This window comes from Varanus komodoensis, unplaced genomic scaffold, assembly GCF_004798865.1.
Source record: "Varanus komodoensis strain SLA01 unplaced genomic scaffold, ASM479886v1 scaffold8, whole genome shotgun sequence".
NCBI classification, from domain to species: Eukaryota; Metazoa; Chordata; class Lepidosauria; order Squamata; family Varanidae; genus Varanus; species Varanus komodoensis.
Window position 1 is genome coordinate 4,730,896 of NW_025336481.1, and position 27,675 is coordinate 4,758,570.

Sequence of the window (27,675 nt, forward strand, 5' to 3'; positions counted from 1 at the left end):
CTGCACAGGTCATCGTACAGGGCGACCAAGGCAGATTCAGTACCGTACCCGGGTCTGAAGCCGGACTGAAATGGGTCCAGATAATCAGTTTCATCCAAGAGTGCTTGGAGTTGTCCCGCCACCACTCGCTCTAACACCTTGCCCAGAAACGGGATGTTGGCCACTGGTCTATAGTTAGCGGCCATCCCTGGATCCGCTTATTCTAACTTTTATTTTTTTAGATCATGTGCGATCCTCATTTCACTGACTTTATCAAATACTCTTTGTTATCTAATTTTTAGCTAGCAGTACTCCATTATCTGCATATCAAATGCTATTGATAATCTCTCATTAACAGTGATATCGTCATTGAAATCAGGGAGTTCATCTTTAAAGATGTTCTTGGAGTACAAATAAAAGCAAGGAAGAAGGTATGCGTCCTTGCCATACCCTCTTTGTAGCTCTTTATTTGCTGTCATCTGAACTTCAACTTTCACTGCAGCTTTTTGTTACCAAGACAAGTTTATGATACCTCTTGAATGGAAGTCTTTGCTTACCAGCAGCTTCACTTACTTTGCATGTTCTACTTTGTCAAAAGCTTTCTCACAGCCAGTAAAGCAAGCAATGTTCATGCTTTCTGCATCTTTCCCCAAGCACACATATGCGGAATAATGCTTGCCTGGTTCTGAATTTGGCTCTTCGGAAGCCAAATTGTGTTTCCTGCTCCCTCTTCATGTTACTTCCAAATTCTACCATGCATTGTTTTCAAGAAAACCCTTTTTTAAGTTTCATCCAATGTATGATCCTGTAATCACTACAAATTCCAACATTTTTCTTTTGCAGCAATGCAATAAGTACTGACTTTAAACAATTCTCAAAGAACGATTCCAACTCTCTAGATTTGGACAAACAGAGCCACTACAACACTGAAATTATTGCCTTCTGTTAACTTTATAATTTCCCTGAAAACATTATGATTAAACTTAAATTTCATCCTGCCCTTAACTAATCCTGACCAAAATAAGAAGTAGTTCAGCCTTTTAGAATGGGAAAAAATGCACCGCTGCCAAGAGGCCACAAAAGGACGGGACTGGAGGGAAGAAGGTGGCCCACTGGGCAACCCTGGATTTGGCCCTTAGACCCAAATTCTGCAAGCCAACATTTCAAGATTATCAAACTCCTGGGACAATTGGATTGTATAGGATGGGTAAAAATATTCTAAGTAAAGAAATAAAGTCAGAACCCAAATGCTAGATCACCAGGCTATCTCTTGGAGGCCTGAAGTGTGGGCAGCCCATTTCCATCACAGCTGGTCATTGCAGGAGCTGTAAATCAAGAATTGGATCTGGGTTTTTTCCTTTCCTTCCCCATCCATTTTTTCCCGTTGTGATGTTTCTTTTCAGATTGTAAATGTGACCGTAGGAATGTTATTGTTTTTATGGACCAGCAAGCTGGCACGGGGGCCTCTCCCGGACTGAAGGGCAGGACATATACATGTCTCCAATAAATCCATAAATAACCAGGAGCAGAGGAATGTTTTGCTATCACCCTTTGCTGATAGCTCCCTCAAAACTGGCCCCCACAGGTTTTTCTCACCGAGGAAGGAAAGGGAACATAGAATCCTCCAGCACAAGGATGAAAACCAGTGTTTTCAGAGTCTATGTCAAGGGTAGGTTGAGCATCTGCTGAGGAACCATGACCCACCAGGAGCTGAAAACTGCTTGCTTGCCTCTTGGAAAAGCAGGACTCACTGGACGATGGGACCACAGAGGGTGTCTGGCCGGGAGCCCCCAAACCTTGGCACTTGCTGCTTTTATTTCCGTATTTTAACTCCAGAGAGTGACTTGCTTCTCCCCAAATAAACTCTAGTGTGACCCTAAAAAGGCACTTCGTGCTAAGCCCAGGCACTGCAACTCAGGAGATGCTGCTTGGAAACTCGCTGAGGCCGCATCTGAAGGTCCTTTGCTCCCAAACTCGGTTTCTTTCCCAGTCAAAAGAGGCATAATAAATATCAGCAAGACAAGCTTTGAATTGAGGACCAGTTTAAAAGGCTCCCCGTTCCCTTTAAGACAGTGTGTCAAAAGACACTCCTGGCAAGCCAGGTGAAAGGCAGAGACACTGGAAGAGCTAAATGAGCCCCTTCTTTAATTAATGAAGTAGCCCTCATTAGAAGTCTTCCTAAGAGGAAAGCAAGTTGGAAAAAGAAAGTCGGCGCTGTTGTTTTGACACAGGAGGGTATTTCACGAAAGAGATACAGCTGCAACTTTTTGAAAAGGAGGAAAGGAGAAAGGCGGAACTGTTGAAAGTTCAGGCTAAGTTCTCTTGCCAGAAGATTAGGGGGCTTTTATGAAGGGACGCTTCCTGTCCTATCTGGGTCCCACTGAAACACGGGGGCCTGTGTCCCCCTGGCAACAAGACATCATCTTGTGAGGGTGGAAACGGACTCCGTGCGGAGCAGCTGAACCAGCCTGGATCCATAGACTCGCTGCCAGTGAGCGGGGGCTCACAGTGGCCCATTGACTGGAAAAGCTGCACCTGGCGCATCCCCCAAAACTGCAGGGTCTTCACAGGTTACGGACCTCCAGGTATCCGCAGCACTGAAAATCCAAAACAGGGAGAGAATTTGGGTTTCTTCCTCACCTTTTTGAAAATTCCCGGAATAGGGATGGGTGAATCTGTCCATCTTGGCCTCGCTTGCCCTTCTTGAGGTCATGCTTATGGAACTCCTTTCTTTTTAAAGCATTGCAGAAACATCCAGCTTTGGGTGTTGAGTTTTGCTAGTACAGATGTCCCAGCAAACGGTAAAGATTGGATTGAGGGCAGATGTCTATGAATCCAGCTTCCAGATTTTTTAGCAGACTGAATTTTTTCCCCAAATAATGAGGATTCTGTGGATTTGCCAACCAGATATTTTAACACATAATTTTGGGAAGATTTGTGCAAGTTTGCATTAGTGCTAATGCATATTTGCAAACAGGAATGAAATTCTTATATGTCCATTTACAGGGGAAAAAATCCAATTCTGCCAATAAGCAGATATGGATGACCAGCAGGCCACAAAACACAGACAGAACAAATTTATCAAAATGTATACATTCCCACAGGTATGCATCTTTGTGTCCATTTTATTATTATTATTATTATTATTATTATTATTATTATTATAACATTTCTATGCCGCCCCTTGCCGAAACCTCGGGGCGGCTTACAACATGATAAAATACATTGAAATACAATAGTACATAATAGTACATAATAAATTACCATTTTAATGGGCACATTTTTGCAAATTCTTTCTTTTGCAAATTTATATTCTTCCTTTTTCCTGAAAGGAACTCCAGGCAGCTTAAATAAATCTTCCCCTCCTCTCCTTGTGTCCTCACAACAACCCTGCAAGGTAGGTAAGGCTGACAGTCAGTGGCCCACCCAAAGCCACCTGATGAATTCATGGTCAAGTGAGGACTGAATTCCTGTGTCCTGCGTCCCAGTCCAGCAATATCATCATTAGGGCCACACTGGATCTCAGTGCGTGTCCGGTACAAAGAAGCTGCTCTGCAGCCCGTTTTTCAGTGTTGTTTGTGAAGAAGGACTTCCATCTTGCATTCTCCCCACCACCCAAATTTTGGCTCAGGTGCTTTCGGTTTGAAAAAGGAAATTAGCGCATCATTTAGCATGCAATCTCCCACCAGTTGACGAAGGGGCTGCATTCACACCAGCAAGAGACCTCTTCTTGCGATATAGCCAGCTATAGTCATTACCTTGTCGGGTGCTAAAGGAACAGAATTCCTTGGTAGAGGTTTTCAGATCTGCATTCTTCACCATGCTTTCTAGTGATGCATTTTGGGGCAGATCAGGAGTTTTGCAGCTGCCACTCCTGCAAACCCTGAGCTGCCCACTTTCTGCCAGGAGGACGTAGGACCTGACCTCCCTGGCATTCTGCACTTGACCTCCGTTCATCTCATTAATTTGCAAAATAACTGAGGCCATTTCCAGCGCTCCTCTTTCAAAATACTCCAGCTGTTTCATGAATCATCAAGCGAGTTCAGCTCCCAGAGTTGTATCCAATATTAGTCTGATTTGATTTCTAGTCATTGCAGTGTCTCTGCTGTAAGTAAAATGAGAATTGGGTATGGCTCAAAGAGGCAAAGTTTCAGTGCATCTTGGGTAGCTTTGCAAGGCACCAGATCTTGGGGTCTGGGCATGTGCCAAGGAGGAGGTGGGGGTTCCAACAGGAGACAACTTTAGCCAAAGATACCATGTTCCATTGCAGCTTGACATTTTGCTAAAAGTGGAAGGAGACATTCCCAAGGGACTTGGCATAGCCCTGAATCTCTGTGCACACCAGTATAGGTGAAAGAGGGCGGTGTCCGTGTACCTGAGATTTTTTTAAGCCTGTTACTAGGTCAAAGTCACTGCATCCTATGCAAAAGCTTTAAACCACATAGGCACAGAATTCAGCTTTTAATACTGTCAACTATACGAGTTTTTGCTCTGCTCTGCTTTTATGGGTAAGTTTCTAGCCCTCATGGCTATGCAGCCAGACTTGAAATTGTGTGGGCAATAGGTACTCTGAGTCCCAAATTCAGTGAAATAACTCAGCAAGTGCTGGGTTACGTATTTCAGTCACCCCTTGAAAGCAATTCATCCAGTAAGATCTGTTCCAATTGAGAAATCTGAAGGCCATTCCACCAAAAAGTAGGGAGAACTAGAGAGTGAGGGAAGCGCGCACATGCGCACATGCGCAAGGGGGCACCACTGGCTGCCTTTCTCCACCTGTGGTTTATCCTCTCTGAGTAGATAATTTTCCGTAGGAGTTAGAAAGAACAGGCCATGGCACATGGGCTGCTAGCCAGGGGAGATAAGAACCAAACACCACAAGTGAAGAACAGCTCCTGCTTCACAATGGGCAGGTTCTCACAACATGGCAAACCACAATGGTTGTTTCATCACAGTGGTCTGTCGTGTCATCCAAACCCTGCTGGGGTCCGTCAGCACGGCATCTTTGCTTTGTAGAAACCCCAGTAAGAAACAGTGGCCTGGTCTACGGTTTCCAGACTTCACTGTAGTTTCTCTGGTCCTCCAAACCTGGTGTGAGGGTTTCCATGCCTCTGCTGTGCAGCTACCACAGAGTCCCCTGGAAAGAGCAGCAAGCTTTGCAGAATGGAATGAAACTGCAGGCACAGTGGCTGATGGGATAAGTGCCAACAGCAGGAGGACTGAGCAAGGAGCGTGGAAACCACACAAGCGTCTGACAGACACAGCCAAGCAAAAAAAAAGATCCATGGAAACCACACAAGGTTGGCTGTCATAGGCTCTGGCCAGCTGTGAAGCTCAGTGATGACCTCAGCCCCACTCACAACCTCTCAGCTTTAAGCCTTCCCCACCTACGATCTTGCAAGGATAATGTTTAGGGGTGAGCACAGAAGGATGTGCCCTGCACAGGGGTCCTCAAAGGAAGCGGTGGCATAAAACAAAATATTATTAATAATATGAGTAGCGCTGATAATGATATTGGTATGTTTTCCTTCTGTGCCACCCAATAGCCAAAGCTCCCTGGATGGTTTACGACAGTAATCTCTATGCCAGAGCCAGGCTCCTAGTTCTACACCCAGCAAGTGGCAGGACAAATTAAGAGCGGCGATTGGCTTTTAAGACTCGATCAGCTGAAATTCCAAGTTTTCACTGCTCCTGTCAGGCCATCCCCACAAAAAAATACACCCTCCTGCCTCATGCTGTCCACACATCTCTGATGTGATCCAAACAGCAGGGGTGCTGCGTTCAGGCACAGGGACGGTGAGAACCAACAGAGCCGCCTCTCTTGCTAAGCCTCTGCACCAGCTCGTGCCTGCTTTCCGTCTCCTGATAGGCTCCGTGTTGCTCTGTGAAGGTCAGAAGATGCGCCTTCTTGTGCCAGCCCCGCACATGGCAGCAACAGAAGCGCAGTCGCGCCCGGCGCCCTGCCCTGTATGGGCTTCCCAATCCGCCCCCTCTCACAGCAGCCGCTCTTCCGATCACACGTCGTTAAATGTTTCATTGGCGCCCCTCATTTCTGCAAACGAGAACTGACAACCCAGCTTCGTTAGGCTGTTTATTACACAGCAGTAATTTTTAATTCGGGGCCTAGGGAGGAGTGAATGGCAAACGTGCTCCCGAGATGCAACGCTGGCGAATACCTCATACAAGCCGCATCGGGGGGGGGGGGGGTTTTAACCGCAAAACGGGGGGGTTAGGGGGGGGGGGGGGGGGGCTGAGGATGTATAAAGGAAACTGCCAGTTAATTCAGCTGTGAACATGACTCACATGGGGTGGGATGTCAGGAGAACTTAAATCAAGCAGCTGGGAAGACCCTCTAGGAAAACAATGGGTGAAACTATCTATGAAACTGCAGCTGAGAGCAACAGAATGGATGAAGAAGGTATGTGGGGTGCAGGCTGATTTTTATTTTTAAAAATCATGTTATCCACCCAGCATAGGTATATGGTCGTTTGCTTCCTCCGGGTTTCTCCAACCTGCAAGCCATATGCATAGTGAAAGCGTTGCAATCCAGCTCTGTGGGATCTGTCGCTCCTCGGCTTGCAGACTTCCTCTGGTGCTTGGAGCTGTCTTAAAAAGTGAGCTGAGCTGAGAGGAAGTCTGCAAGCACCCAATGAACCCCGGTTGTGCCACCAGCAACCTCTTTCAGCAGCAGGCACAGATAAAGGCTGCAGGCCGTGTGCTCAGGAAAGGGACCCACGCACCCTTCCTGGTGAGCACGTGGCATGCCCCCGGGAAGCCGAACTCACGGCCGGAGTCCAGGGACCCAAGCCCAGGCAATCTGATGGATTCCCACCCCCAAAACGGATTTCTCACACATCCCTACATAGTGATTCAAAAGGGCAGAAGTAGCTACGTTTCTATTAAAATGCAGCCCAAGCAATTTCTATTAAAATTCACCCGGCCCTACTTTCTGCACACCAGTTCTCTGTACAGGGAAGCTGTCCTGGTGATTTTTGCTAGGCCCCTGGAAACGCTAGACTTCCCCCAGAGAAGGTGGGAAACACTGTAGGAGCTTCTCCATGGTCCGTTGAGGGCGAATGCCTTTATCAACGGAGAGGGCAATCCCTTGTTTCCTGCGTGCGGAATCCTGGAACCACAGGGCAGCTTGCAAACCTCCTCCAAGATCAGGGAAGGCACTTGGATGTCAGAAGGGAAAGCAAGAGATCCACCCCAGCACACTGACTGCTCGTTAGATGGGGCTGAAAAGCCCATCTAGGAAAACTTCAGAGAAGCCCCGGAAGCAAGAGTGCTTCTGCTGCTATTCCTGCCCCGTTAGCTTCAGCCCTGCAGGGTCCTGAAAGCTTAGAAACCTCCCAGTTTAGGAGCTTTGCAGGACCACAGCCGGAGTAAGGGGGACTTGCCAGGGTTGTGCTACAACCCACTCCTGTTTCCATTGTCCAGCTTCGGTACTCACCATTTATCATTGTGGTTTCGCTGTATGTCATTGAACACGTACGTAAAGATTTTAAATAATGTTGAATGTTCTCTTGACTACTGGGGAAGGTAATTAAGAAACTTTTCAGATAAGTCACTCAATGTGGTGGCTAGATGGTTTCCCAGAATTTTTTTCTTGAAATACAGAAAAATGGTGTTTTTGGTGTATAGGCCTTGATATGGTTAGGTGCCATTAAGTTGACTGCAATTTATGGTGGACCTCCAAAATGGCCTGCCCTCCACAGCCTGCTCAGCTCTTGTAAACCCAGGATGGTGGCTTCCTTGAAGGAACTGATCCATCCATTTCCTGGCTGGTCTTCCATTTCTTCTTCAGCCTTCAGCTTTGGTTTGTTGTTAGTCGCGAAGTCACGTCCGACCCGTCACGACCCCATGGACAACATTCCTCCAGGCCTTCCTGTCCTCCACCATCCCCCGGAGTCCACCCAAGCTCAACTTTGGTTAGATACACCAATAAAGGGAAACTAGATGGAAGAGGTGTTGCATTGAACCCCTTTCGGTGACAAAATGCGATCATTCCTTCTCCCCTGCCCCCGTTTTTCTCCCTTAGCTTTTTGCTGCCTCTGAGCAAATGTAGGTTGTAAGAGAAGAGGAGCAACTCAAACATTTTGATTCTCTTTCTCATCTACGGTTTTCCTGTCTTCAAATAGCCTTTTGAAACAAAACCTCCTTTGAATGATACATATTCAAACATGCTGTCCTTGATCACTTTTGTGAGCAAGTACATGGGTGTTTATATTTTTTTCACTATCTATGTTCTGACATGTCAAATATTTTCAGCCTGCTAGCTCCACCATCCATGATCTAAGATGTCTGCCGTGTCTTCTGAGCTCTGGACTCCTTCAGTTCAAAGGAGCAAATGGCAGGCCTCGCTCTTCTGAGAGCTGCTGGCCAGCCCGGGTGAACCATTTTGGGATGGATGGATGGATGGATGGATGGATGGATGGATGATCGGTCCCCATATAAAGCAGCTTCCCCTGTTCCTGTGGAATAGGGAGGAAGCAGGTGCCAGCAGAAGTAGAGGTAAAGAACCTAGAACCTGGTTCAAGAGCAAGTCATGGTAAGAAATGGCTCTCAAGAAGGGACACAAAAGAAGAGTGACACATAGAGAAGGAAAAGAAAGAGCCAAGAGCTGGAATTGGGAGACTGGACCAGTGTACGCAAGGCCCCCAGTGAGCTCTGGGGAGCCTGGCAGGAACTTGGGCCACCTGAATGGCCTGTACTCACCCCACTCATGCAATCACCTTGCCCTTTTTGTTAGGTGAGCATTTGCACGTACGAGGCACGTGTATGCAAAGTTCTGCAGGCAGGCATTCTGCAACACGCCAGATGTCACCGTGCAATGGGTCCAAGCCCCATGCTGTATGCAGAGACCACACCCTGGGGACAGGTGTGAACCCATATGAATGGGACCTCAGCAGGGAAATGTGAGCCTCGAAGGGAACCCAGTAATAAAAGAGAGAGCTTAAATCAAAGGCCATGCTTCCTAATCCAGAAACCATGCAGTTTAACTCTAGATGTTCGGTCTTGCGGCGAGAAGGCTGTGGGAGAGAGGGAGACACAATAGCCCTCTTCAAGTACTTGCAAGGTTGCTACACAGAGGAAGGGAGCCAGTGTGGTGTAGTGGTTCAGAGCCTGGGACTGGGACTCAGACGATCTGGGTTCTAGTCCCCGCTCAGCCATGGAGCCAACTGGGTGGCTTTGGGCCAGTCACAGACTCTCAGCCCAACCTACCCCACTGGGTTGTTGTTGTGGGGATAAGATGGAGGAGGAGATGCAAGCTGCCTTGAGTCCTTGGTAGGAAAAAGGCAGGATAGAAATCGAAAAAACAAAACAAAGGGAGGATCTGTTCTCCATCATCCCAGAGTGGAGAACAACAGGATAAGGGGCTCGAGTTAAAGGAGGCCAAGTTCTGACTGAACATCGGGAAGAAATTCCTGACTGTTGGAACAGTACAGCAAGAGAACCCATGGCTTAGGGAGGTTGTGAGCTCCCCACTCTGGAGGCATTCAAGATGCAGCTGGACCACCATCGGAGAAGATGCTGTATCTGGAAGTCCGGCACTGAGCAAGGGGTTGGAACCTGACGGCCTTCTCGGCCCCTTCCGACTCTACTGCTCTAGGATGCTATGGCTTTGTAAGATGCACTCAGAGTCACCCCTGCTCTTTCTCTGTCCAGTCAAGAACCCCTTGTGGGTAGCAGCCTGGTCGTGAAATGCAAGGCACAGTCAGTCCCTGTGTCTGTCTGTGTGCACATTAATTTAAAAATGGCAGTTCCTGGGCACCTGGGGGCACAATTCTTGGCTAGCCACACAAGAAGTGCAGCTGCGATAAGTCGATGTGCAAGAAAGAGAGAAAGGAGAAAGTTTCTTGAAAGCATTAAAACGCAGGCCCTGTGCTGAAGGTTTGGCATCAGAGGGTTCCATGAAAGGTTGAAGTCTGCTCAAAAGCATCCTCTGTGGGGAGAGCCAGTCCTTTCAAAGCCTCATGACAGAGACGATGCAGCTGCCTTCAGTGCCATCGCAAAAACCTTGCGATTGTAAATCGGAGGCTGACATTCACCCACCCCCTCAGCACAACTGCCTGCCTTTCTTCTCTTTTCTTCCCCCGTTTGCAAGGGTGGGGGGATAAGGGAAGAGGGGCCCTTATTGGCTATTTCTTTCTGTGTTTCTAAATTGCCAGTGGAAAAAGGTGATGTTGAAAAGGAAGATGCAAGCCACAGCTGTTGATGTCCATCAAGAGGAGTTGGCCGTCTCCACATATCCCCATTATGTTTTCTGCAACCTTTTCTGCTGGCTGGCTCTTTTTTCCATTCCATTAAAAAAATGAATTTATCTGCTAGATTCCAAATTGCCAAGGCATGCTTGAAAACCAGCAGAATGTTTGTCACTATCCCTGGGAAAACTGACAAAATAAAGGGGCAGAGGGGAGGAAAAGAAAACCAGGCTAGATTTCATTTTAGCAAAGAGAGAGAGAGAGAGAGAGAGAGAGAGAGAGAGAGAGAGAGAGAGATCCGGCAATCAAAAATATTAATTCTATTGTGAGGCGTGCATTGGAAGGCATTAACTCTGGCGAACGCCAGGAATGGCATCTTTGAAAGGCTCATAAATGTAATGAAGTCCTTTTGACACCTGCTCCTCTCCCACTTTAAATGTGAGCCATTGGTCCAGAGGGAGTCGAGGCTTTAAAAATAGAAATTATAGTAATTGTCTTCTTGGGTTATTGGGAAGGTTGCAATAAACACGGGGCTCATAAGGCGGTGGCTCTGCAAGACTGTGGTTGACAGGATGCATAAATTACTCCTGTTTTTTTATTTCTTTCCCCTCCCCCTTCTCCACTAGCAAATCACACAGTATAAATCATGGTGCGTTAGTGCTACATGACCACAAGGGAGAATCATATGCATGGAAATTCCATCTGAGACGTTTGCTTCACAGATGACACTTCAGGGTACTTTGTCATCCTTCAACATTTTCAACAAAACAACTTAGAGAACTCCCAGCACCCACCAACCTGCCCTCGTGCAGCTTGGAAGGAAAATGGATTGGCCAGATACAAGAGAAAGAGGGGTGCCGGCAAAAGGGGGGCTTTTTGTAGGTGCTGGCTCCACGTGTTGGTAGTTCCACACAAGGTTAGAAGTCAAGGCTTCTCCAAAGGAATCCTGGGAATTTTGCTCTGCTGAGAAACTGTGTTTGTGGCTCCCGAGCTTCTTGGAGACCTGTAATTTGCAGGGACCCGCTAAACAGTGGGGATTCAATTCTGTCCTGTAGCTCTGCTGACAATCCCCCTTTTAAGAACAGCCTCTCTTCTTTCCTCCTTCACTGAAGAGCGGCAGATCACGTGGCTGGCAACTAGCACTTACCGATGACTCTATGCCAGTGGGCAGGGGATACACTTTGTTTTCATTAGACGCTCTCCCAGTGAAGGGACAGAGAGGGGAACAGCATGTGCCTTTCCACACAGCTCATATTTCAGCTGCTGCCTCCAGCCATACGATTCTACCCCCATAAACACACACACCCCTTCTCTTGGTTCATTTCATTCCACAGCATCATCTTCTGTGCTCATACAGGGGGTTCTGGCAACACACAATCACTGGCCAACCCTTTGTGTGGAACAGTGAAAAGAATCAGTCTTTCTCATGCTGGAGAAAAAATTGTGCTCCAATTTAAGAGAGGCTGTCAGAACTTTACAGGATGCATGCATGGCTGTCCGGCAGGCCGCAGGGAGAGGACTTCAGACCTCATGCATGGCAGTACCCTGGGTCATCTCTCCTACACAAACAAACCCCAAACATTAATAGGATATAACATGGGGGAAAGCAGAAACGAAAATGGCATAACTAGCAGAAAGGACGGGCATCTCATTTTAGAGTTCTGAACATGCTCACAGCTGCTTGTCTAGATTCCTAGTGTGGAAACTATCTTATTTCCCAATTTTTGAGAAATAATTTTATAACTTCTTTCCAGTAACTCTTCATCAATTTGCCTCACTCTCCTACTGTTATATTGTGGGTCTTAGCATGGCTTTCACTATCAGCTGAAAGAAATGAGCTTTAGGCTTAGAGCAGATATATTTTCTTCCACACTTGACAGTGCAACCAATCTGGAGTAGGGGCTTTCCTCTCCCTGGCTGTTCCCTCTCCGGAAGATTTAGACAAAACCTGAGTGGCGCAGTTTGTTATTAGAGCTTTACAAGTTACAAAACAGCATAAATCAAAGTCAGGCTTTCTTTGAGATGTGGGAGAATTCTGTGGGAAGAGGTGAATCTTCCCTGAAGCTCCCATTGCTGGTAGAAAACCTCTCGGGAATGAACAGGAGAAGTGGGGCAGCCCCCAGCAAGGCAATCCTGTGCTTATAATTGCACTGTTGGCCTGTTTTTAATGTTGTTAGCTGCTCAGAGAGCCCTTCGAGGCCTATTCAGCAGCCTATAAATTTGAAAATGAATGAATGAACGAACCCATCAAGAATGTCTCACTGAAACTGTGTCCTGTGCAAAATTCTCACAGGATTTTACCCCAGGCAAAGTTCCACCAGGCAGCCTTGCATGGCACACTGCAAGGTGATTTTGCCCAATTAATAAGTGCACTTGGAAGTTACAAATATTATTTATTCATGATGCTGTTCCTTACCGAACAGTGCGTTCGAAGTCCAAAAATTGGAGAGGCGATTTGAATGCGTTTGTCTGTGTGCAGAATTCCACTGTGTGGAATCTCTATGCTGGAGATGAAACATAATATTGCTTTTCTGGCCCATATTTCCACAGCTGAACAAAAAATACAAGGTTTGCTTTAAAGAAACCAGCGGAGTGTCAAGGGGAGTGCAATGACTCATTCTCACAACCAATTTTGAGGGTTGCCCATTTATTTAATTTATTTATTCACCCATCCGTTTCATTGCATATCTCACCTTTCTATCAAAACTGACACACGGAGAGGTGTATGCACGCACATTAAAATGCAAAAGTACAGCATTAAAAAAACCTCCAAACCAACAGCCACACTTACAGGCCAAAGGGCAACTTGAATGGGTGGAAGGACAACCAAGAGAGATCCACTGGCTCCGTTGCCAAATCCTGAATCCAGCTTGCCCACTTCCATCTGGTGTATTGGCTGCATCCCAGTTCCATGGCCAAAGCATAAATGCTGTTTGGTTTCTTTTCCAATCTCTGCTCTGCTTCTTTGTCAACCGATTCCAAGAAAAGAGGTGCAAAATTGATAAAGGAGCCAGAAGGAAACCCCTGTGGTGAAAGCCTGGAGAAGTGGCTTGTAGTTGGATCCTAGGGAATTCTGTGGCATTTTGGAAGCTTATTGGATATCTCCGGCTCACTGGTAAAGCCATGCTTCATACACAGAAATTCTCAGGTATAGTCCTGGGAATCAGGAATCTCCACTTAAAACACACAAACAGCTATGCTGTTCACGCAGTAGCCAAAAGGATAGATTAGGCAGGCAGGCAGGCAGGCAGACAGACAGACAGACACCCTCCCAAACAGGAAGTCCAGAAGCAGCGCATGAATGGAATAACACCCTCTGGCCAGGCAGCTGTTATACAGATGCAGGGTGCCTCTGATGGGGTGGGGGGCCATAGACGGCTTTCGCGGCCAGCAGCCATTGACAGTCTTATTTTCCACCAATATGATTAGTTCCCTTTAAGACCAGGACTGCAGGTGGCGCAGTGGTTTAAACCGCTGAGCTGCTGGGCTGGTTGATCGAAAGGTCGCCGGTTCGAATCTGCACAATGGGGTGAGCTCCCGTTGCTCCGTCCCAGCTCCTGCCAACCTTGCCGTTCGAAAGCAGGCAAATGCACGTAGATGAAAAGGTGCCACTTCGGTGGGCAGGTAACAGCGTTCCGTGCACCTCGGTGTTTAGTCATGCCGGCCCCATGACCACGGAGACTGTCTGCGGACAAAAGCTGGCTCCCTCGGCTAGGAAACGGAGATGAGCACTGCCCCCTGGAGTCAGGCATGACTGGGCTTTAATGTCATGGGGAAACCTTTAAGACAACCAAGTCAGTGGTGGTCACTCCTGTGCAAACATGCACCCTGAGAAGAACTACTTCCTAAATTTCCAACTGTTCAGCTTTCCCAGATGACCCCAGCTTCTGTTATCATGTGAGAGGGAGAAAACCAATCCGCACTTCCACTTTCTCTGCCCCATGTGTCTTGTCTACCCTTACCCCTATTTCCAGGCGAAGAAATGTGTCACAAAGGTTGCAATGTTTCCCCACAGGGGACTTGCTGTAGCACCTGAATTACTTCAGTTACCCTTTTCTGCACCATTCTTAGCCCTGTGATATTATTTTGAGGCAGTATCAGGACTATATTTAGTGTTTGAGTGTGGCTGCAACATAGTTTTGTACAACAGCAATATAATATCAGTTCTATTTTTAATCCCTTCCATTATCATCATCACCATTAATTACATTTCTATGTCACCCCACAGCTGAAGCTCTCTAACGATGCCCAGCTTGCAGTTTACCTTTCTCACAGTAGCCTAACACAGAGTTGATCTTTTAATTGAGCTATCTGCAACTCCAGGATCCTTTTTCCTAATCAGGGATAGAATACTGATCAAATCTGCGCACCTCCCCCACCAGCATTTATGCAAAATTAAGATTTTCTTCCCAATGTGCATCACTTCAGACTTGTTTCCTCTGAACTGCATGTGCCATTTTAATTAGCATTCCCCCACTTGGAGGAATTTTATGCTATGAACTTTGTTTTGTTTAACTATGATAAATAATCAGAAAGATACTTGGGCATTACTTGGGATTATCTGCAGCAGCAACGCCCCTCTGGTCATTGACATGATCAAGAAACATAATTCTGTGGGACAGGAATGCTGGACTGGGTGGACCAGGACTGCTCTTTCAAAAAATAATAATAAGTTTTATTTGACATTATAATCCTAAAAAACAAAGAAAAACTAAAAACAACACCAATCATCAAAACTGTCGGGCCCGCTGGGTCAGCCCCCACACCCTTCTTTTTCCATTTATGATAACTTAAAAACATATTTAAATCTATGTGAAGTCCCGTTTCTCTAGCCAACAATAAAAAGAGTCCCAAGTTTGATAGAAGTCAGTATCTTCCTTCTCCTTCAATGATAAAGTCAATCTATCCATTTCTGCACAGTCCAGGATCTTTTTTAGAATCAGTTCGTCGGTGGGTAGTTCCTCACTTTTCCAGTGCTGAGCAAAGGACGGCTCTTTTTATGTATTACAACAATAACTCGTTGGAATGCTTCCCTGATTTAGCTCCCTGTCTCAAGGTTGCTGGGAGCACTTCAGCCATGAAGACAGCAGTGCAGTCCCCAGTTCCAAATAGTCTTGGGGCCTTGTATATTCACCCAGTTCTGCCCCTTTTCAGATTTCTGGGTTGCATGGACAATTGCGTAGTTTGTGGGCATATTTCTACTCTGCCCACATTTGAGCAACTGAAAACATGTTCTCCTTCATCACCTGGGGAGGCAGCAGAAGCCACCCATATCCTGGCAGCATCTCCCAAGGAAGTCACTTCAAAGCTGCCCTGCCAGTCATGGGAAACAGCTCTCCCCCTGGAGTGCCGTCACCATGCAAAGCAGACAACTGGGCCGAGGGTCGAACCCAGCAGAAGCTCGCTTCTGAATTCCTGCCAGCAATTCTTCCACGAGGTCCTGAAAGGTAGACGGGCTTCCCTGGAAGACAGGTTGGCAAGCACGACCAGTTTCCCCGACAAGCCTGACCTGGCAATGGAGTGCGCATCCTAGAAGACTCTTCAGAGCCTTCAGCAAGGTCCAAGGGTTGGGGATTCCTTGGTGGCTGCAGAAAATGTAAAAATCACCGTCCCCCGGAATGCAAGCTGCTTCTGTTGCATTTGTCACGCTGGCTTTGAAAGTGTCAGGTGGCAACGGAGCCTCCGCCTCCGGCGACACGATTGTGCCAAGGCGGTAGAATTCCTTCTGGGGCTCATTGAGGTTATTTCTCAAAGGGCGCATGGCTTGGATCTTTGCTGATTCCTTTGTACAATCAGGCTTGTGGTTTCCAGGGGCACATTAGCTTTGATTGCCGATTGTTTTCATTAAATAAAATGTTAATTCTGTTGTTGTTTGATTCCAGATGAGTTTAGAGAATGACGACAAGCGAGCACGGACGCGATCAAAGGCAATCAGAGGTGAGAAATTTCCCCATGTGGAATTATGCGCACAGGCAGTTAAACTGAGCAATGTGGCTCTCCGTGGTTCATCTAAGTGGACGTGTCCCCGAGGCCCAGAATCTGGAGTGTGCGCGCACACGCGTGTGGTTAAATGCTGCAAACACGCACCATTCACATGTTTTCCCGGGAGTTCTCTTTACAGAGTGACTCACTTGGCCACTCAAGCCAGCAACAAAACATTTCCCAGTCCTCATTCTGAGTCTTCCCTCCTCCCCTTTCCCTTCTTTAAAAAGCGGCAGCTTCATAGAAATCTTGATAGCTTCAGATCACTTTTATCGCATGTGCTCGGCCCGAGGCTTTGAAGTCATACATCTGAGAGCGCTAGACAGACGCTGTGCATGTGGCAGAAGCAAACAAGCTTGTCTTGCGGTGGGGGCTTGAAGACAAATGACTTGTTAATTCAAAGCCTGATTGCTGTTTATTTTCTGGCTTTGAAAGCAAAATGCCGCCATGCATTTCACCTGGCAGAAGGAAGGAAGTCTGACATCTAAAATTGGGCGCCAGATCATCGCCTTGAACAAAAACAGCACAACTCTCAACATCTAAAGTACAAATGAGGATTATGAAGTTTAATTTCGCAGTTCTGAGTGGACTGGGTGGGTGCATCTGATTGCAGGACGATATGCTCGGGGGCTGGCTAGAAGATTTATGCCCCAGCCAGCTACAACCATGCTTTTTACCTGTCCGGTTCTACATGCAAAGGTTCTTAAAATCTGACATGAACATGTAACACTTTTTAAAACTAGATTTCTTTGAAATTTCACTGCTGCTTTACAATGAGTCCTCACTTAGGCCTTCATTAAGTCTTATGCTAATGTGTGCTCTCCAGGTTTGGAGGAAAAGCTTGGCCTTTCTGCTGATGAAAGACTGGCTTTTTAGCTAAGTTTGGGGAAAGGTTTGGAAGAGGACTGAGAAATAATCTGCAGGATCCATCCCACCCACCAGGCATACTTCAGAAGCGCCCCCGTAGCGTGCACAGAAGGGGGATCCCCAGGAATGTCCGTGAAGCCCCAGGCCTTGGCTGGATGCACGGATCTTGTCCATGCCCTGCGATACACCAGCTGCCTGCCCTTGCAGCCTTGGGAGCCCGCAGGGCCAGAGAACCTCACCACGGGAATGCCAATGCGCACGCAGCTGCGAGCCGGTTGGAGGGGGCTCATGAATCGCACACACACATGGTGGGAGGGGATGGATTGCCCTGCCCCTGGAGTTGCGGCAGGGAGAACGTTTGGAGAATACATACCCTCCCTTTGTGCAGCTCCTGGATGTATGGCATGCCAGTGAGGTGCAGCACACCCTCCACTGAGCAATAATGCAAAATTGGCACAGTCGCGGAGCAAAACCATGCAGCTTTTCTTCCAGAGTGTTCCCAGGTTCGTGTACATAGGACTGCAGCTTTAGAAATAAAGAGCAGTGCAGCCTGTCTCTGAAGGGGCATCTATATTATGCCAGGACATCCCATAATGTGGCAGCCATCTTGCTGAAGCTAAGCAGCTCAGGGCTGGGCAGTGCCTGGATGAGAGACCTTCTGGGAAATTTATGTGCCACCTTGAGTTTCATGATGGGAGAAGGATGGCATATAAATCTACCTTTTACATCCAAAGATGGACGGAAGGTATTTTGCGATCCATTGGAGAACCTCTGGTCGTATGCAAAGCTAAAATGTAGGGTCACTTGTTAGAAATTTGTTGCTAAGAAAGCCAAAATGTGCCTTTCCCTTTATCAGCAGACACATAGGATTCTGCTAGAAAAAGATGTAGACCCCACAAGACAGACATCACCTTATGTTTCATAGAATCATAGAATAGTAGAGTTGGAAGGGGCCAAGAAGACCATCAGGTCCAAGCCCCTGCTGTTGCAGGACACCGATGTACACCCTCCCCCTCAGATGACTGTCCATATCAGTGTGGACAGTGTGGTGTAGTGGTTAAGAGCATTGGGACTGGGACTCAGAGGATCTGGGTTCTAGTCCCCGCTCAGCCATGGAGCCAACTGGGTGGACTTTGAGCCAGTCACAGACTCTCAGCCCAACCTACCTCACAGGGTTGTTGTTGTGGGGATAAAATGGAGGAGGAGAGATGATGTCAGCTGCCTTGAGCCCTTTGCAGGAAAAAGGCAGGATATAAATCACAATATAAACAAACAAACAAACAAATATATCGTAGAATTCTCTTTCGGTGCTCTTTTCTCCCAACAGGACACTGGGGTCGGGAAACAAAAGCACAGCCTTCCCTTGGAAGCAGAGCAAACAAAAATAGGAATTAGGTGCCTTGATTCCATCCAAGTTAAGCAACTGGGGCAGTTTCCAATGCAGTTCTTTGGTCCGTTCTGATGTGCAAGGGTACGCAATGCCTAGAAAATCTGCAATTATGCTTACCGCTGTGACAGGTTTTCCCAGAAAACCCATCATTCTAGCAAGAAGTACTAAAGCAGTGATACAGGTAATTTACACCAGGGCAACATACCACCAGGAGTAACACCTGGGCATTACTGCCCAGGAATTGCAATGGTAAAATAAGCATGCGCTTAAAGCACCTTGAGATTTTAGTTGGCTCAACGTGAGAAAATGCGATCGACATTCAGGGAGTGCAAAAAAGCAAGCTGCATGAACAAAACCAATTCAGTCGGCACAACCTAGAAAAGCAAGTTGCTAAGTGTACTTTGAAATCTCATAATACATAATATATTTGCCTGTCATATGTAATCTCTGTTTTCTAGCCCATTACTTGTCTTTTGGTCTTGAAACGCTCCGCCAGCAAAATTTTCTGCCACTGTAAAGTAGCTAAGACCAGCAGCGGGCCTTGGAGGTGCAGTTACGTAGCTCCCGGGATGTGGCTGCCCAATTTTGCACAATACCAAGCGGGCACCAAAGTCCGTGCCAAGCTTTCCCCTCCCCTGTAGTGTGCAGGGCCACTTTTCCTGCCTGCCACCAACAGCAGCCAGGGTTACGGGGCATGCGTGACATGCAATCAGTGGCTTGCAGTGTCACTGGGGTTAAAAGAGGGCTCAGAAAGAGTCTTTGCATATACCAGGGGTGGGGAACTTTGTGCAACCAGAATTCCAGATATAATTTCAGAGTGGTCTTCAAGGCCTGCATTCCAGCAGTGGGCATGGAGCCAAAGGCTAGAAGGGTAGAGACAAAAATGCAAAACACGGTACCAGCGTTTTGTAGAAGTTCGTAGCGTCAGACATTATCCTTTGGGAGAGGAACGTTTACCTTTTAGGATGGAGGAAACTGCATGATGGCTGGAAAAACCCCACTGGGAGAAAGGGATGGGCAAAGGGAAGGGGGAGTAATCTTTCTGGGAAACCTGGAGGGCCGGATCAGAACCCCATGAGGGCCAGATTTGCCCCTCTGACCACAGGTTCCCCACCACTGGCATATGCGGCCCAAGTAAATCGAGGTCCCATTCCTGGAACCTCCAGTAAAATAGATCGCTGCCCTGCTGAGCAGAAATATCCCTGCCTGCAGCTTCAGAAAGTGGTAGAAAAGTGGTTGTGAACCCTGCTGGTCCATAAGAGGGCTATCTCCCTTCATCCAGACCTACCAGAAGGCCAAAACATCTTCAGCAAGGTTGGGAGTTCTCCAGACCTGTTCTCTGGGGGAGATGTGAAACCAGCGGGTGAAGGGGAGAGAACGAGAGAGCACGGCCCTAACATCTCCAGGTCTGCCGTCGAGGCCGCTCTCAGCTGCACTGGCGGGAGGACTGTGCCGAATTTCATTATCTGAGCCTCTGGCAGGCACTAAATAGATCCCAACTTACATCAAAGGTGGATGAAGGGTCTGAACCCAGCAAAGGGTAGTTCCCTATGGGGTGCAGTTTTAAGCAGCAGCCCCATGGCAATGCTTACGAACCACCAGAAAGGAGGCCTCTCATTTTACTCACGGTCTTGTCTTGTTTCTGTTTTGTTTTTTCCCTTTTCTCCTCCATCACATTATGCCTCAGTACCGACAGAACTCATCGGCCAGGAGGTGAGGTAAGGAAAAAATCCTCAGCTCCCTGGGGCTTCACCTGTATATCTGTTCCTTGCTTGCTATCTTGCCACCTGACGATTCAGCTAAGATTATGAACCGCTCCGATTGAGAATTAGTGCCTCTGAAGGTGGAATCCTATGCATGTTTAAGCAGAAAAAAGCCTAATAGCTCCCACCCTTTTTCAGCCAGCTTCCTCAACTCACATAGGATTGGGCTTTGAAGTGATATGAACTCCAACTTAAAAAAAAAAAAAGCTCAAACTATCAGGATAAGAGGGGGGTCATGATTGGGGCCAAGCTGACCTTGAACCCCCATGCAAAAAAAGAGAGGGCACCAAAAATATACAATGTGACTTTAAACAAATTTTTGCTGTCTGTGTTCCTGTGTACCCATTGACCATTCAAGTGCACCTTCCAAACCTGAGCAGGCTGAAGTTCTGGTGATGTCAGCTGAGCGGTTTCATGAAGTCAGTGGAGAATGTGCGGAATTGTGCCATTATCAGAAGCAATAAGAAAAGCAAGGGAACACCCTCAGGGCCACCAACGGTGCCCGGAGACGATCGGACCATTCAGAGTCCCAGCTCTGAGGTCCTACGCCATCGGAGAGCTGCTTGCACCCCCTGAGGAAAGGACACACCCGTCGCCTCTCCAAGCCTGAAACGTGGTTTCAAAGAGAAGGAATGGTGGTGTGTTGAGTGGGAGGGCAGGGGGAGGTTGGGACCAAGGGGATACAGACCCCCCCCCATCTCTTTTCCTCCTGTCGCCTGCCACTTCATTGAGGAGGCCGGAAATGACTCTCTCGATGAAATGCAGGTTGGGAGGCAGAGAAAGATGTTGGAGGTGAGAAAGATCATGCTCCTCGCCTCTGGATGCACGTAAGCCCCAGAGGTCTGAGGCTCTTGTGCATTGCAGGCAGGAAGCCAGAGATGGCACCCTGGAAGGGCCATGTCTGGGCTCTTGAACCAAAACCAGTGGAAATGTGTGGAGTCAAAAGGAGGATTTCTACTGAGCGTGCATCATGCGGAACTGGCATACTGAGAGGTGTGGAGCTGGGGGACCGTCGCCTGTTCCGCCGGCCATCTCTGCTGCACGGGGGAGCAAGGGGCGTGTCCGTGGCGAGGCGCCAAAGCCCTTGTTGAAGGGCGGCAGCTCCAGGCACGGTGGCAGCACCCGCTTTGCATGCAGGAGGCCCTGGTTGAACCCCTGGTAGCATTTCCAGGCAGAACTGCCTGAAGCCTTGGGGAGCCGTCACTGCCGGTCAGTGTCGGCACTACTGGCCTCCGTGAAGAAGGGCCATGCAGTGTAAGTCCATGCACAATGTCGTTAAGAGGCCCAGCTAGGGAGGCAGAACCAGCCCCGGAGATTGCAAACTGGGCAGGAGGAAAGAACAACAGTTGGCTTGAGCTTCCATGTAGCCTGATATGCCTGATCCTGCCTCACCTTGGAAGCTAAGCAGGGTTGGGCTGGGTTGAAAACTGGATGGGGGACTTGAGTCCTGCGCTGCGCAGGGGCCTGGACCTGATGGCCTGCTAGGCCACCTGTTTGATTCAGACCTGGGCACTTTCAGTGAAAAGGATCAGGTGGCAATGATGGAGAAGGCCCTGGAGATAAACTGTCAGTCAGAGTGGCCACCTTGGAGGTCCTTGCAAGGGGAAAAAGCCAGGCTATAAATGCATTGTGGTGAGTGAGTGCAGGCATAAAAACCAGCAGCAACATGATTTAAATGAATGCATAATAACAAAAAAGCACTTTTTATCAGCCTGGTTGTGAATGTGACCGGTTGGTAAAGATCAGTGAAGATGAAAGAGAAATCCCTAATTTTCCTCAGGTTCTGCCTCCCTCTGAAACCCTCCATGCATAAAGATTTCATTTAGAATGCGAGAAAGCTCCAGCGCCACCCAAAGCAGGCTGGGGCAGACGAAAGCTCCAAAGTCCTGACGCCCCCCAGGCGAATGCTGTCACACCCCCCCCCCCCCACCACCACCTTGCCCCCGCTTGGCTGTCATCTCTCTCTCTCAGCATCTCAGTTTTTTATTCAAGATTTTGTGGGCATTTGGCACGCTTTAAGCTGCCCTCATGAGGAGACGCTGAGGAAGCGCTTGAATCATTCAGAACTCAAGAGCATTGTAAACCACAGGCTCACAAAACCACGGAGCCCTCTTAGAGAGATGCCCAGGGGCTGAAGTTAAAGGGAGTAAAATGGTGCCATTTGGGGCGGCTGGGAGCCGTTGCCGCTCCCCTCCCCAGCAGCACCGCACAGCCAGGGTTCCTTGGGCCTCCCGGCTCCCTCAGGTGTTCTGCTCCGAGGACCTGCTGTTTCTCCCAGGTACCAGCCTAGGGAGCATCAAACACATCACTTGCCTAAATTTTATGGCTGAACACATGAGCGGAGGGGGTAATTGAAGCCGGCGACATATTTAAGGGGCAGGTCAGAGGGCTGCACTCAGCCACTGCTGCAGCTGTGTGCTAATTGCCTGATTAACTGGACGATTAATCGACTAATTGAAGCCGAGGTGGTGCCTGCTTGGCAAAGGGAAAGGAAGCTGCAGCAACAGAAATTAGTGCTGTGACACGAAGCAGGCGAGCCAGTGGGGTGGCAGCTATGAATGTTGTGAGGAGGAGGAGGAGGAGGAGGAGGAGGAGGCAGGGTGTGCCATTTTTGGATGCTCCCCAGTTATGGACAGAATGGAACCCCTCCCCCCTCCAATTCAGGCACTCTGAGCCTGAATCAGGCAAATGCAGGGGAAGGAGCCCTCCCCACAGCCATCGCCTTCATGGCCTTCATCACTCATGGAGGGGGACTTGCTGAAGCGGGGAGGTTCTGGCGTCTGTGGAGACCCTACAGATGGAAAATCAGTGCTCTGGCCCTCACAGATGCATTCCTTGCATGTTTAGGGGGGACTACACCACTCATCATTCCTTGCTGGCTGGAGGATGCTGGAAGTTGTAGGCCTGTTTTCTCTCTACTCAAGCCTCGGATTGTGCCTTAAAGGACTTCTAAATTTGTGGCTTGACAGCTTCCACTAGAGGAATGGGAGCTTCGTTTTAGAGCAGACCCATTTCCGGTTTTTGAAAGTAAATAATTCCCCTTGGATCAGGGTGCAGTTTTTCGATATTGCCATCTCCCTTATTAAGTTTAGGTGATCCTGGAAAAATTTTCCATGATGACTTTGAGTAAGGCAGATTAAGAGAGATTATTCCAAGTGTGATCCTTTACATGCCTACTCAGAACTAAGCCCCATTGGATTCAGTGGGGCTCCTCTCAGGTAGATAAGCAAATGATTGCTGCCTGAGGAGACATTTTAAGGAAGGTGTTTATTAAGAAAGCTTCTGAACAAAAATGATTTTTCCTGCTTAGAGCCAATTTTGATGTTGCTTTTATTGCCTGCTTTTCAACCTTAATGTTCTCAAATGGTATATGAGGATCATGCAGTGTGTTTTCATCAGAACCACCAAGGGCTTCCAGATGGGAGGTTTAACCCTTCCTTCCCCAGCCATGAAAAACTCTCCTCTTGCTACAGTCTTAGGTAACGATGGTTTCGGGGGGAGCTTTCTTCCCTCGTGCTCATTGGCACGGGGAGGTGCCAGTTTCACTGGAGTTGTCTTCGTGGGAAAAGGAACAAAGGGTCCGTAGTGGCTGAGGATGTGCTGAAACTGGGCAGCCCCGCTAACAGTGAAGACTGCCGTCATCCTTTCTCAGTCCCCACTCGGGCTGACTGTGGGCGCACCATGATTGCCTTGTTAGCCAAATTGATGCATGAAGCCTGAAGAGCTCGTTAACTTCTTCCATCTCAGTAAGACCCCAAAATTAGATTGTGCCAGACTTGGCATCCGTGTGTGCCTTCCTTGGCTGCCCCACCCTGGAGACAGCTGCCCTGAGAGCCCCTTTCCCTGAGTGCTGGGTGGTTGTGGTCAGGAACTGCCACTGAAATCCCCAGCTAGGCCTACATTGCAGATTAGGTCCAAGGCACTGTGGGAATTTAACCCTGGGGAGGCCAACCAGGGTTGTTCTTCGCCAAGGCCCTGCTCAAACTGCAAACCAGGGGGTCAGCTTAAGAGAAAGAGTCTTGCTTTCTCCACCAGGATGTTAATGGGGACCAGACAGTTTTACATATAACAACGCCAGTCCTCTATCGGTTACACTGGCTACCAATTGAAGTCCAGGCCCAACTTAAGGTGCTGGTGATGACCTATAAAGCCCTAAACGGCTTGGGTCTGGGATACCTGAAGGAGCGCCTTCTTCCCTATGTGCCCTCCTGCCCCTTGAGATCTGAGGCGGAGGTCCTGCTCTGGGAGCCCTCCTTGAAGGAGATCAGGAGGGAGAGTACCCGGAGGAGGGCCTTCTCTGCGGTGGCGCCCCGATCGTGGAACACGCTCCCCAGAGAGGTTAGCCTGGTGCCGACATTGCATTCTTTTTGGCGTCAAGCAAAAACATTTTTTATTTTCCTGCTATTGTAATGTTTAATTCATCTTAACTGGAGGTTTTAGTATATGAACTGTCAGATGCTGTGGTGTTTTTGTATTCTACTCATTTATTGTAAGCCATCTCGAGACTTTGTAGTGGACGCCTTAGAAAAGCTTTTAGTTAGTAAATAAACAAATAAATGAATGACTTCCTCTTGGGCCTGCACAGAACAGTTTTCCAAAAGAGGAGTCTCTTGTTGTGAGTTTTTGAAACAAAGCCGGGCTTTGGGGGCCTGCTTCTTCCTTCCAGCTCAGATCAACAAAAGCCCCTTTCACATGGTATCCCGGCATTCTTTACAGAGGACTGCGGGGCTGGTGAACATTTTATGGCAGAACAAACTGGGTCTGTGCAATTGCAGACGTTGGACAGGCAGAGGTGGTGAAAATCGTGACCGATTCTGTGGTCACAGCTTCTCCCATGCAGTGTGTCTGCAAGCCAGCTTCTAAAGGTGTGCACAAATTTATCCTTTGGTTCTTCAGCACAGTTCATGTTTCTTCCAAGAAAATAAGCTTTTAATTTAAGCAAGCTGTGGCTGGCATTGTATACGGGTTCCACATCTCTGGGTGCCACCACTTGGAGCATGTCTGGTTTGGCTTGTGATGCTGCTGTTTCCAATTTTGCTGGAAGGTAATTAAAATCAAATAGACTCTAAGATGCTTTGCATGAGGAGAAGCGGGCGAAATAAACCCTTCCAATGAGACATCTATTATGGGGAGTAGATCCATTGTTCATATTTCAAAAGCTGGAATTAGGGAACAGCATTCTGTCTGGCAACAACGTTTTCTGTCATCCCATTGGCTCAAGAATGGAAGCTCCATCATCTATATACCAGGAGGGTTCCATGAATGTTCTCAGATAAACTGGTGGTACCATTTGGGCTCAGATGAGGCAAATCCTTTGCAATTCCAGCCAGCACTAGAAGGATCTGCAGGTAGTGTGCTTGGAGGAAGATGCATGCAGAATAACCATGGGAGACATGTGGTCTCCAGAACATGGCCTGAAGGCACATGAGGATGCTAAGGTGCTAAAACTGCCCAGTCAGAGCTTGGAGGGGAAACCACCCAAGAACCACAAAAAGCCACCCAGAGATCTTTGATGGAAGGTGGGATAAAATGAAATAAATAATCCATGTGGCCCGTAGCCTAATTTCAAGGGTGCATAAATGGTCCCTAGCTGGGAAGTTAGATTTAGAATCAGTTAGATCTAGAAACAACGTGCCTCTGAACACTGGTAGGAAGGGCTGCTCTCCTCAGGTCCTGCATCTGGTTGACTGTTGTGGATGATGGGCTAGATGACAGGATGATGGGCTAGATGACCCTATGGTCTGGTCCAGCAGAGCTGCTCTTCTCTTCATGTGGAAGGCGGGACAGCAGCTGCCAGATGTGACTTCACAATTCGCCTCTGCCATGGACAGTTTTTTCATGGGAAGCACCTGTCTCCACAGAGGCTGTGAGAGACGTTGTTTTGTGGTGATATCCAGACCGTGGGCACCTAACACTGCCCTGTTCATGCTGCCACTTAATGTCTGGGAGCAAACTGTAGGTTGTGGCAGGGGATGCCCATAAGCTCAAGGTAGAATTGAGCCTCTGTGGTTTTGAAAATAGGCTTGAGAAAGGATAGTGTGATGCTAGCAGATTAAATATGGTGTGATAGCTTAGAGATCATGCCATCGGTTATGTCCCTGTCTGCTCTTTGCAGTCTCCAAAGGAGGTTCTTCTGATGGTGTGGTCTGGTTCTGCTGTAGCTTCCATATAGCCTGAAGTACTGGATCCTGCTGCTTCTTGAAAGCTAAGCAGTGTCAGGCCAGGTTAAAATCTGGATGGGTGACTTAAATGTTGTGAATGGCCCAGAAAGCTTCAGCTCTGGGTAGTATACAAATGTTATAATGCGTATCTTAGTGTTGGGGCACCATCCCCTGGAATGTACTCCCAGGTGCTAAGCAAGCAGTGCCTGCAGTTCTGAATTTTAGGCATCTCTTGGCTTTCCTTGAAGCAGTATGATCACTTTATTGCCATATATTAGTGTTGTCGTTGTTTTGATGTTTGCTGCTTTGATAACTTCAGTTGGCAAATAAATTGCAGCATCTACATGGGCAAAACAAACATATGGATGGACCATTTGCTCCATGGTCATTTGAATCTACCCAAATTAATTGGAAGTGGTGTTAGCCATTAGGAACCAACATTGCCTGAAAAACATAGAATTGAGCAGAAAGTCCACATTTATCTGTATCTGCATCGGTAATACATAAACAAAAGCCCCATCAGTCGGAGGTGAGTGCAGGAGTCGTCTGGTTTTAAAAGGCTTGCTCTTACACATGCAAATCTTTAATTAAACATACTCATAAAACTATAATGAACCGTTCATTTAATTAAATGGGGTGAGTCATTTCATTAATTTTTAGCAAACTGCAGAGCCACTGTGCTGCCCTCCTCTGCTGGAATTCAAAGGGAAGAGATGAGCTGCGCAAAGGAATTAGCTTCCCTTGCGTGGAGTAGCGAGGTGGCTCCACTGGGCTTCCCGTGTGCACAGGGTTTGTTCTAATGCTCTCCAGTGCTGGTGCACGTTGATTTTTTCTCAAGTCTTTCTCTTCTTCTTGGAGTCATACCTGTTCTTGTCTTTTGGTTGTGTCACCCTCCTAATCTAGCTGCCCCACTCCAGGATGTAATGGATCGGGACACATCCGGGGAAAGTACGCCAGGCACAGGAGGTGAGTTTGATCACCGCTGTCTCCACTCTCCTGCTCATCAGCTCAGTCGCTTCCACCCAGCAAGGGAGGTGAGCACATCCAAGCAGCATCCGAATTTGCAACAGATGTGCTTGGGGAGAGGCTTTCCCATGTGCCTGTGTCCAGCATGTGGTACATAAGAACTTAAGAACGTACGAAAAGGCCTGCTGGATCAGAGCCAAGGTCCATTTAGACCGCACGGAGGCAAAACGGCTGCCCACAGGATCCCTCCAGCAAGACAGGTGCAAGACCCCCTCCTGCTCCAGCTCTTCAGCAACCGGCGTTCGGCAGGCATCCCATCTCTGGTGAAGGAGGGAGCACATGGCCAGCAAGGCTAGTAGCCACAG

The 27,675-nt window shown here is 48.0% G+C and overlaps 1 protein-coding gene across 1 annotated transcript in view; it reads left to right on the top strand.

Annotated features, from left to right (window-relative positions):
* Positions 1–27,675, top strand: part of MYT1 (myelin transcription factor 1) — a 98,209-nt gene that overhangs the window by 4,836 nt on the left and 65,698 nt on the right. The window contains exons 3-5 of the mRNA XM_044455149.1: positions 16,064–16,118; positions 20,108–20,138; positions 27,248–27,310. Coding sequence (XP_044311084.1) covers positions 16,064–16,118; positions 20,108–20,138; positions 27,248–27,310 — 149 coding nt within the window. The remainder of the gene's footprint in view (positions 1–16,063; positions 16,119–20,107; positions 20,139–27,247; positions 27,311–27,675) is intronic.